The sequence below is a fragment of the Chelonia mydas genome, chromosome 4 (genome assembly GCF_015237465.2).
Source record: "Chelonia mydas isolate rCheMyd1 chromosome 4, rCheMyd1.pri.v2, whole genome shotgun sequence".
NCBI classification, from domain to species: Eukaryota; Metazoa; Chordata; order Testudines; family Cheloniidae; genus Chelonia; species Chelonia mydas.
The window spans coordinates 22,678,668-22,690,798 of record NC_057852.1 but is presented as its reverse complement, the minus strand read 5'-3'; the positions used below and the strand labels follow the sequence as shown (position 1 = coordinate 22,690,798).

The following is a 12,131-nucleotide window of genomic DNA, read 5'->3' as shown; positions in this document are numbered from 1 at the left end:
AGTATCCAATTTGCAGATGAATTCCAATTCAGCAGTTTCTCGCTGGAGTCTGGATTTGAGGTTTTTTTGTTGCAAGATAGCGACCTTCATGTCTGTGATTGCGTGACCAGAGAGATTGAAGTGTTCTCCGACTGGTTTATGAATGTTATAATTCTTGACATCTGATTTGTGTCCATTTATTCTTTTACGTAGAGACTGTCCAGTTTGACCAATGTACATGGTAGAGGGGCATTGCTGGCACATGATGGCATATATCACATTGGTGGATGTGCAGGTGAACGAGCCTCTGATAGTGTGGCTGATGTTATTAGGCCCTGTGATGGTGTCCCCTGAATAGATATGTGGGCACAGTTGGCAACGGGCTTTGTTGCAAGGATAGGTTCCTGGGTTAGTGGTTCTGTTGTGTGGTATGTGGTTGTTGGTGAGTATTTGCTTCAGGTTGGGGGGCTGTCTGTAGGCAAGGACTGGCCTGTCTCCCAAGATTTGTGAGAGTGTTGGGTCATCCTTCAGGATAGGTTGTAGATCCTTAATGATGCGTTGGAGGGGTTTTAGTTGGGGGCTGAAGGTGACGGCTAGTGGCGTTCTGTTATTTTCTTTGTTAGGCCTGTCCTGTAGTAGGTGACTTCTGGGAACTCTTCTGGCTCTATCAATCTGTTTCTTCACTTCCGCAGGTGGGTATTGTAGTTGTAAGAATGCTTGATAGAGATCTTGTAGGTGTTTGTCTCTGTCTGAGGGGTTGAAGCAAATGCGGTTGTATCGCAGAGCTTGGCTGTAGACGATGGATCGTGTGGTGTGATCAGGGTGAAAGCTGGAGGCATGTAGGTAGGAATAGCGGTCAGTAGGTTTCCGGTATAGGGTGGTGTTTATGTGACCATTGTTTATTAGCACTGTAGTGTCCAGGAAGTGGATCTCTTGTGTGGACTGGACCAGGCTGAGGTTGATGGTGGGATGGAAATTGTTGAAATCATGGTGGAATTCCTCAAGGGCTTCTTTTCCATGGGTCCAGATGATGAAGATGTCATCAATATAGTGCAAGTAGAGTAGGGGCGTTAGGGGACGAGAGCTGAGGAAGCGTTGTTCTAAATCAGCCATAAAAATGTTGGCATACTGTGGGGCCATGCGGGTACCCATAGCAGTGCCGCTGATCTGAAGGTATACATTGTCCCCAAATGTAAAATAGTTATGGGTAAGGACAAAGTCACAAAGTTCAGCCAGACTCCAGCGAGAAACTGCTGAATTGGAATTCATTTGCAAATTGGATACTATTAATTTAGGCTTAAATAGAGACTGGGAGTGGCTAAGTCATTATGCAAGGTAGCCTATTTCCCCTTGTTTTTTCCTACCCCCCCCCACCCCAGACATTCTGGTTAAACTTGGATTTATGCTGGAAATGGCCCACCTTGATTGTCATGCACATTGTGGGGAGAGTGGTCAGTTTTGATGAGCTATTGCCAGCAGGAGAGTGAGTTTGTGTGTGTGTGTTTGGGGGGGGAGAGGTGAGAAAACCTGGATTTGTGCTGGAAATGGCCCAACTTGATGATCACTTTAGATAAGCTATTACCAGCAGGAGAGTGAGTTTGTGTGTGTGGTTTTTGGAGGGGGGTGAGGGGGTGAGAGAACCTGGATTTCTGCAGGAAATGGCGCACCTTGATTATCATACACATTGTGAAGAGAGTGGTCACTTTGGATGGGCTATTACCAGCAGGAGAGTGAGTTTGTCTGTGAGGGGGCGGAGGGTGAGAAAACCTGGATTTGTGCTGGAAATGGCCCAACTTGATGATCACTTTAGATAAGCTATTACCAGCAGGAGAGTGGGGTGGGAGGAGGTATTGTTTCATGGTCTCTGTGTATATAATGTCTTCTGCAGTTTCCACAGTATGAATCCGATGAAGTGAGCTGTAGCTCACGAAAGCTCATGCTCAAATAAATTGGTTAGTCTCTAAGGTGCCACAAGTACCCCTTTTCTTTTTGCGAATACAGACTAACACGGCTGTTACTCTGAAACTTGATTTTCAGATTCTCAGTTGAATTTGAAAGGCTGTGCTGGTATTTAAAAACTAACCCATCATTACTTTTACATCCTTTCACTGAGGGAAAAACCATGGGACCTCAGGAGGTCTTTTGTAAAAAGTCCATTTCTAGAGGACAAATACACTTAAGAGTATGTCTACACTGCAATTAGACACCTGCAGCTGGCCCATGCCAGCTGAGTTGGGTTCAAAGGACTTGGGCTAAGAGCTATTTAACTGTGGTGTAGATGTTCAGGCTTGGGCTGCAGACCAAGCTCTGGGACGCTCGCACCTCACATGGTCCTAGAGCCCGTGCTGCCACCTATACTTGAACATCTCCACTGCAATTAAACAATCCTGCAGCCCGAGCCCCACGAGCCCAAGTCAGCTGGCACGGGCCCACTGCAGGATTTTAATTGTATTACGCAGACACCCACAGTCACAGATATGTTGAGAGTGAGCTGCTGCATTATTTACTCCTAGTCATTTTTCGTCAAGTTCTCCTGCCAATTCTGTTGGGACTGCTAATTGACTTGGTTAATCACATTGATTACATAAGCCTTTATGATAACATTAAAGACCCCAGCAGCTAGTATCTGGAAAATGCATTACCTGGTTCTATAGCGTTGTCTGTGTTTCTCTGACTTCGGCCTGCCAGACTTGTGGTGGCATTCACTGTCCCTTTTTTCGCTGCAGCTGGTTTCTTTACAGTCTGTTTCATCTGCTTCTGAAGTTTGGTAATAGTGCTCAGAGCGTCAGCCATGGATTTGTCCACATACCAGGTTAAATTAGACAGGATTGTCCCTGTTTTTATTTCTAATACAGACTCTATGAGTTCTTTGAGGCCTCTCTGCAGCAGTGGGATATCAGGTTGAGCAAGTTTAATCAACTGGGGTATACTAGCATTCACTTTTCGAATGCTGGCTGAGGCATCCTGACACAGCCCCCAAGCCTCATAGGCAGTCTTGTTCAAAAGAGGGATATTAACTGAGAAACGGATAGACTTTGCTTCCAGTGCCTTGACTCTGGAACTCAGTGTCTGTAACTTGAGAGAGACCATTTGTTCTTTTTCCGTTGAAGTAACTTTGCCTTTTTTTAGTGAAACACAATTATTCACCAAAAGCTTGGTTATATTTGACTCAATGCTCTGCAGGCGAACTTCTTGATCTTTTGAGACCACTGTAGAGTGTAACAGCTTTTCTTCTAGTCGACTGATGTTTTGTTGGTGCTCAACCATTTTGGATGATGTTTCATTTAAAATGTGGTAAACTTGTCTGAGGTCAGGGAGGCTTTTTTTCTCATGCTCTTCATATGGAAAATTGGAAAGGTCCTGAATTACTTTTGAAGCATATTGGTGGCTTTGCTTGTCATTGATCAGTGTCTGAAGGGACTCATTCAACCGTTGGAACTGGGGAATAAACGCCAGTATGCTGTCCATCTTCTCGGCACCACAACAGGCCTCGGTCTTATTTTGCAGGACACTTAGAGTATCTTTCAGAACGTAGTTATCCTGAATGGAATCAACAGCACTGTTTAAAACTGTCATGGTCTTATTTAAGCCATCTTCTAGGTCCATGAGGCATTCATTAATACGTCTCTCAAAGACTTCATCTCGAGTTTGAGCCTCACTTTTAAGTCCGTCCTGGCTTTTGACAATTTCTTTGACGGTGGAACTCAGACTATTAACAACAGTGGTTAGGTTTTCCAACGTCCTGCTGATTCCTTCCACTTCAATTTGCTGTTCATACTCTGCTGTCAGACTAAACGGTGGTCCCTGCTCAATCAAGGGTTGGAGGATCTCCATATCGTAACACAAATCATTAATTTGCTCATTCATTTTGTCCATCTTATTATCCAATGGAAAGACGACAGCAGCTAGGGTTTTGTTTAAGACATGCACGTTCTCTTCTGTGCCCTTTAGCTTTATTTGGAAGTCATTCCTGCACTTTGACAATATGTCTTCACATACTGTATGAACAGAATCTCTCTGAATCTCTAATGTAACAGTAAGATTGCTGATCTTGATATCTTGTTCTCTTAAGTCATCATACAGCTGCAGCACCATTAGGCCATGTTTCTTCACTTTCTCTTGTAGAGTGAGAATATATTCTGTAACATTATCATTCACTGCTTTATCTACTGGAGGGACATTTTGGTCCGACATCTGTTCAGCTGATAACAGTTGCTCATGGACCTCTTTCATTTCTGTAAGAGTCTTATTCAGAGATTCATAGTAGATGGTGCTTCTTGACTGCTCATGCTGCAAGTCAACTTCCAAGGATTTCTGCTTTGCCTGTAGTTCTTTGATGGGCTTGTCACAAGCAAACCTCATCTCCTCTTTCATCTGCACCATATCATTCTTCAGCTCCAGGATTTCATTCTTTGTTGGCCTGTCTTCTTTCTCCTGGGCATACTTTTGTTGGGTCTCATTCATCTGTTTGACTAATTCTTTTGTGCTTTCAAGATCCTCTGATAAACTAGACACAGTCTTGAAAATTTGGGCCACTGTCTCTTGCATGTCACTTTGGTAGACTTTAAACTGCTCTCTGATAAGGTCTTTGACTAGTTCATTGATACTTTTAGACTTGAGACCTAGAAAAGAAACAAGAAAAAAAAAAAAAGCAAAAACCAAATAACTAAATAGTCTTTTGTTTATAGACATCCAACATTCTTTCATCTCATGAGTACACACAGTGTGTCGTAAGGAACTGAAATGTAATGGTTGTCTCATTGTGATCTGTTTGCCTGTAAATTTAATTTAATATGGTAGTAATAAAGTGGCCTGTTGGTGTTTGAGGACCTGATACTGTTTCCAGTGAAGTCAAATGGAGCTTTACTGATGATTGCAATCAGCTCAGAATCAGAGACTGAATGTGTGGGATCAACATTCATTTACCTAGTCCCAAGCAGAGCAACAGAGAAGATGTGTGTGTTCTCTTGGCTTACTTTGAGAAAAAGGCTTAATCCTTCCCCTCAACCACCATGTTTAGAAGACTAGTGGAGGAAATATCTGTTTTACCTTGGCTGTGTTTGGTCAGGAGGGGGAGAAAGAAAGAAAATTCATTGTAGCCTACCTGTCATCCATGGAGAGTGAGTGGATAAAAGGAGATGGACTGGAAAAAGGGAATCGAGACGGAGGGGATGGATCCTTCTAATTTTGGTACTACTGACACTTTAGAACTTGTACGCAGCAGCAAGACCATTGAAAAAGGCTGGTGCTTTGCAGGTCAGACCTTTGCCTAGTTGTAGTGGCACCTCTTGTACTTTTAATTTCGTTCACATAAGTACTAATTCTAGAAGGAGTTATGCCAGTGGAATTAAACCATGGTGACATTTGGCCTTAGGAAGAGCATAAGTCATACCTGACACATGGCTCTTTACAAGTAGCTAAATGTTTGCAAATGCCACACATGCTTTTGGTTCTTGCCTATGTAACTTCTGAAAATTATTTGGGCTGCACTTAGGATTCAGAATGAAAAGTGTTCCATTCAACAAGCCTGACTACATAGGAAGCTCCTTGTTTTAAGCATCTTGAATTGTGTGTGTATTTCCAGCTGGAAAAGCAGTGAGCCAAACTGGTAACAATAGCTTTTTAGGAAATAAGAACAGACCTACTGTGTATTGTGTCTGGTGAAATGACTGGTAAACGCCCCAGATGCTTCGACAAAGAAGCTGTCAATAGTTCAGCTAGTGGCTTTTTTGAGCCAAGAGAGATAACTGGGAGGAGGGGTTGTAGGTGCAAGAGCATGAAGAGATGCCATTTAAGAAATGGCAGGGAGTTCTTCTGGCAATTCACGCACTTATTTATTGTGTTCCAGGGTCACAGAGGTTTGGGTGATTTTTACACACACACACACACACAAACAGAGCAAAGGAATAAAACTGGGCTCTCCAAGCAGAGTTTTTTGTTGCTTAACTGTTGGACACAACTCTGCTGCAGCAGGAAAGAGGCAAAGTCAGAGACGATTGTAAGAAGGAAACCTGAGAATGAAAACCCAGTGGGCGAAGAACTGAAGATGTGGTTTAAGAATAAAATAATTTACGGATGCACTGTGGGTGTCTTCATCCAGGAGTCAGAAAAGTTGCTTCAGTTTGAAAAATGTTCCGGATTTTTAAAAGCGTAAACACGGGGGCAGGGCAGGACCTTAATGGATACGGAGAGACACAAAGTACCCTTGTCAGCGCTCTTCATCTAAGCAGCATCAAGCCTTGCTACTATTTAGATGGCAGACCACTTCAAAGGAAACCTGGGTGCTGCAGAAAGAGATGTTTGTTCGGGGCTATGTGGTACCCTTACCTTCCTGGTCAATCAGTGCTCCGCCTTAGCGGAAAGCAGCCTGTCTGTTGTGGAGCCGCAGCACCCCTGCTTTTCGGATATCCCCCCCATTATCAAGCAGATTGACAAAATGCACAAGCCTAGGTTCTGCCCTGCCACTGCTGGGGGTGCATGGATGAGCGTTCACATTGCACTCCCCGTCAGGACCTGGCCCAGGCCGGGGAAGCTAATGATCCAACTAGGGGACCAACTCTGGTGATGAATCCTGGTCATATGCCACCTAAGACTCATTGTGCATATGCTAAGAAGAAGGCTGCTTGCAGATCAGGGTAGCCAGCCAGCTGCTACACAGGGAGTAATCTGCATCCTTTCAGTGGCTGCAGTGACCTTTTTTTTTGCCCTGGAGAGAGCAGGGCAGGAATTGTGCCTTCACAGGGGTTTCTGTCTCTGAATCACAGTCACTCCCTCTTGGGGCTACTCCTTGGGTGGTGCAACTTATATTGACCCTTTGCTCAGGGCTGTGCTGGCAGCTGTATGTTAGTTAATTTGTAAACCAAGGTCCCCTGCTGGTCAGTAAAGATCCCTGTCCATTTTAGCAAGATTACAGGTATTAATCCTGGCCAAATTCCAATTTGGCTACTTATTTACAGTCTGCAGCTATAAATTCCCTTTGCAGTTTCAACTATTAATGAAGGAATAGCATGTATCAAGGTGTACATGCAAAAGAGGGCAGAGTTAAGGTTTCATGTCCAATTGTACCTGGCATTTTTTGACTTCTAATTGCTTAACTCTACAGTCAATTTAATGTTTTAAATATAATATAAAGATACTGTTATAATAATGGAAGGATTCTATTTAAAAATGTCAGAAGAGAAAAAAAGCAAATGGGAGAGCAAGAACGCAGTTTGAGGGAGAAAACAGATATAAAATTTAGACCGAAAATAGAGGGGAAATGTTCAGAGAGAATAACTTGGGCATGAAGAAGGAAGGGAGGTCTGTTAATGCAGCGAAGAACCTACTGAAAAGGTCTTTCTATTCTTGGAGTATCTGATACTCATTATACAAATGCAAAGAACATGACAGATACCCTGGTGATTGGTGCCATATGTCTAAGGTAGGACAGAAATATCCAAGTATGCTCTGAGGTGCAAAGAGATGAAGGCTTTGGCATACATGGTACTGTTAGTACACAGAACAGATCTCAGCAAGCAGCCATTGTGGCCGAGCAAATAGAGCACTGTACTGGACACAGGAGACGTGTGTTTGAATCCTGGCTCAACTGATACCCTGCTGGGTGACCTCAAGCAAGTCACTTGTGGCTCCATTTCCCCATCTGTAAATTGTGGGAAATGATACTGGCCTCCTCTGTAAAGTGCTTTGAGACCCACTGATTAAGAGCGAGGTACTCGGTAACCATGACTGAAAAATTAACAGATATTACAAGTGTTGGGATAAGGAGGAAGAGGAAGAACATGTGGAGAGCACAGGAGAGGAGCAGAAGATCTCAATGGAAAGATGGTCTGTAACTGAAATAGGAGGAACGGGGTGGCGTACAATCCTTACGGGCTCACCCCAATCTGGTATGCTGTTTGCCCTAGGGGGAATATGGAGGGAGTAGTACTTGTGTACCCCAGAGCACAGAAACTCCAATTGTCCCTACCCCGATGAAGGCTCCATGCTCCTCGGAAACATGCGTTGCTGCACCTTTTCACGGGGTGCAGCATCCTATCCACTGTGCATCTGTCCTACTTCTCAGGTCAGTGTGGAGGTGGTCTGAGGACATGGCCCTTCTCCACCTCACCCCAATCTGGTATGCTGTTTGCCCTAGGGGGAATATGGAGGGAGCAGTACTTGTATACCCCAGAGCACAGAAACTGCAATTGTCCCTACCCCGATGAAGACAGCACCAGGGAGAGATGTGATCCTAGTTTCCAGTCTCCCCACAGCGCACCTGATAAAGATTGGCAACAACCCGAGCCTGAGGTTTATAATTAGAGCTAATAAAGGCAGTTGATGGCAGCACTTTCATCACAGCAACTTGATTAGGAGATTGATTTATGTTGGTAATCTAACACGGAACTAGTAATGGGAGATTTCATGTAGCCAAATAAAACAAGGGGCATGATAGGAAAAGGCAATAAAAACTCAAAAACCATTTGTAGACAGACATAGTATAAAAACTGCTATTCTTACAATGTACATTCATAATTAGGTTTATAATGTGTCCAAAATATAGGTAGAAAGCATGGGCATGGGATTTCAGCTATGCATATCTTGGAAGAATGTGTAAATGATGGGTAACACAGAAAGGAATAAAGAAATGGATAGAAAAGATGCAGAGGGGAAATGGGAAATGTTTGAAGACATTTAATTAAATGTGTGCCCAAGAGTCAATAAATGTAGAAGTGAAAGCAGGCCAATTTGAATGAGAGAGACAGTACAAATATGATCAGGGGTAAAGCAGAACTACACAGCATGTGGAGTATACAACTCTGGAGACAGAAGGATTGGAAATGTGAATTACATTTCGTAGATTTAGAGAAGCAAAGTTTAGAGAAGCATGTTGTTTATGCCTACAATACCAGTTTCCTAAAATTATTCTTTAGCCAATGGATAAAAAACCAAAGTAAGTAGTTGGGGGCAAATCCTGGGAAACTGAGCAAAATGTTGCAGTTCTGAGGGAAGGAATTTTCAGCCCTGATCAGCTGAGGTATCTGTGCAGCTGGACCATAGCTGTTACTACAGGGTATGCAAAGGAGTAGTTGATGTGTGTCCTTGCTCCTCCTTGTTTTCTGCAGGTGGATCCACACTGACCCTTGCCACCTTCCCAAAATAGCTATTTTCTATTTTCTTACTTACTTTAGGGGTTGGGGTTCATATCAGGTTTTTTTTTAAAAACATAGAAGTCAAGAAAGAACTTGACAACAACAAATAGATAGCAAGGTTTCATAAAAGGGAGACCATGTCTAATAAATATTGCTTTGATTTTTCCCTCTGTGAATTGGATCGACTTACTCTTTGGCGTCATAAAGAATTCTTTTCTTTGGGTGAAATCCTGGCTCAACTGAAATCATTGGGACTTTTGGCACTGACTTTAATGAGGCCAGGATTCCACCCTTTGCATGTTTAATCTAATCTTTCCTTCTTTTTTCCCCTCTGGCTAAACTTGCCAAGACTGTGCTTATCACTGGGGCATCTGAGCACCGCACTGGCCATCTTTATCCTGTTTCCTTTAGTCTTTCAGTTGTATTAGCAGTCCTAGATTCTTCCATTCTTCCATCTTTCTCTTAGGAAATCTCTCCTCCCCAGGACATCCATCAGGATTACTGGGGGGAAAGTATCCCTTGAATTCACATTCCTGAGGGTGCTTCTCCTTTATTTCCAGAGAAAACTGCCATGTTTTAGAATGCATGAATTGGGATAATGTGAGATTCATAGAGTCCTGATGAATTGGACTTTATACAAAAAAAAAAAAAAAGGGTCACATCAGTGCTAAGGTTACTACTGTATAAAACACATTTACCTTTGATCCTTACATGATTTTCCCTTCAGAAGAATGTGCAGAGCCAATTAAGTGTCACTTAGGTGGAAATTTTCATAGGAGTGTAAAGAAATTTTACCTTACAATGCTACTGCTGCCAAAGGGAATTGTGCTCATCATTTATTATTTGTACTACAGTAGTGCCTAGACACCCCTGTGTGGTGGATGCTGTATGAATATAGAGTAAGGCACAGTCCCAACCCCAAATGCTTACAAACTATATACCCCTAACGCACCAAGAAATCTGTTATCTACAGCCAGGCACTCAGATACCACAGAATATGCTCCAAGGAGAAAGTCTGGGATATACACTTTAACAAACTTAAAACCCCCTTCACCAAACAAGAACACAGCCAGGACCACCTCTCGGCGCCAGCAAAGCAAGCAGGTGCTTGGGGCGGCACAGTTCCGAGGGCGCCATTCCGGTCATCGGTTTTTTTTTTTTTTGCTTGGGCTGTTGCTCTCTCCGAGCTTGGGGCAGCAAATTTTTTGCTTGGGGCGGCAAAAAACCTCGAGCAGGCCCTGGACGCACCATCAGAAAAGTAGAGCACGTCCTGAAATGGGCCATCCAAATACTCCAAGAGAACCTGGTTCAATACAGAAATAAAATCGCACATCCCTAGTTGTCACCTACCACCCCACACTGGAACCTGTATGGGGTATTAAACAACACAACCCATACCCAATGGGGACCATATCCTGAAAGAAATCTTTCCTGAATCCCCTCTTCTGGCCTTTAAATAATCCCCCAACTTCTCCAAGCTCATCATCAGAAACAAGCTGCCTAGAGACCCAGACATACCAGCTCAAAGTGGCACCAGACCCTGCCAGAACAACAGATGCCCTACGCATGCCTATCACAACATGTGGTGTGCCTCATCCAGTGCACTAAACACTCCAACAACAACTATTTGGGTGAAACCAGACAACCACTACACTCTCAAATGAACTCACACAGGAAAATAATAAAAGACAAAAACACCACTTCACCTGTGGGCGAACACTTTTCACAAAGCGATCACCCTATATCAGCCCTATCAGTCCTCATCGTCAAAGGAAACCTGTGCAATACCTTCAAAAGATGAGCCTGGGAGCTTAAATTCATAACTTTGCTAGATACTCAAAATCATGGACTGCATACAGACACTGGGTTTATGGCTTATTACAATAATCTATAACCCATTCAAACTCTGCCCCCAGCTTTTCCTTCCCCCCTCCCCCCACCATGACTGGAAAGGTGTTAACGGTTCACTTCAACTTGAATGGTCCCTTGAAATACGTTGTTAAGCTTAAGATGTTAAGCAATCTGTTCCACGTTGTATGTAGCTGTGTCACTCTGGATATGTCTACACTGTAATTAAGCATCTGCGGCTGGCCCACATCAGCAGACCTGGGCTTACAGAACTCAGGGCTACAGGGCTAGTTAATTGCAGTGTAGACATTTGGGCTTGAGCCCTGATTCTGGGATCCTCCCCCTTTGCAGGGTCCCAGAACCTGGGCGAACCCAACATCTGTACCACAACTAAACAGCCGTGTAGTCCAAGCCCTGTGAGCCTGAGTCAGCTGACATGGACCAGCTGCAGGGTTTTAATTGCAGCGTAGACATTTCTCTGAGTACATTTCCTAGACCTGAAGAATTGCTTTGTATACACCTGATGGCTTGTCTCTCTCCACAACAGAAGTTGGTCCAGTAAAAGATATTACTTCACCCACCTTGTCTCTCTACAATCTAACAAGACAAGACAGACCAGAGAAGTATTATCCCCATTTTACAGATGGTGATCAGAGGCACAGGTATGTTAAGGTACATTGATTCTGTCAAACACTTAAGCAGGTGCTTGATTTGAAGCCAATGGGACTTAAGCACTAAAGGAGGGATTGAAGTGCAGTCTTAAGTGCTTTGATGAACTGGGGCCAAAGTGACTTGCCAAAGTCATACAAGAAGTATGTGGCAAAGCTGGGAATTAAACCTGGCTTTCTAACATCAGGGCTTGTCTTCACAGCTTTAAGAAAAAAAAAAAAAAGCTTTTTTCTACCTCACGGTAACTAAAGCACATGAGCTCCCCAAAGTAAAATCCCTTTGTGACACTCTGCACCCCATAGTCACCGTAGTGATATGATTATGACATAATCATGATGCATCTTGTACAAAATATGTCATGTGAGGTATCAATGGAAAAGTTATGGTTTGTTGAATATGATTATCCTATTTGTATGCATGTATCATTGTTTGTATCTGGAGTTATGAATATTGACCATGCAGCTGTATTTCAAATGTGCTGGCTCCTGGGTAACTCCCACAAGT

General features: G+C 43.4%; 1 protein-coding gene across 2 annotated transcripts in view; it reads right to left on the bottom strand.

Annotated features, from left to right (window-relative positions):
* MMRN1 (multimerin 1) overlaps positions 1-12,131 on the bottom strand; it is a 65,748-nt gene that overhangs the window by 14,836 nt on the left and 38,781 nt on the right. For both annotated transcript variants that reach the window (XM_007052740.4, XM_027831865.3), the window contains exon 7: positions 2,622-4,601. In XM_007052740.4, the coding sequence (XP_007052802.3) occupies positions 2,622-4,601 (1,980 nt within the window). The remainder of the gene's footprint in view (positions 1-2,621; positions 4,602-12,131) is intronic.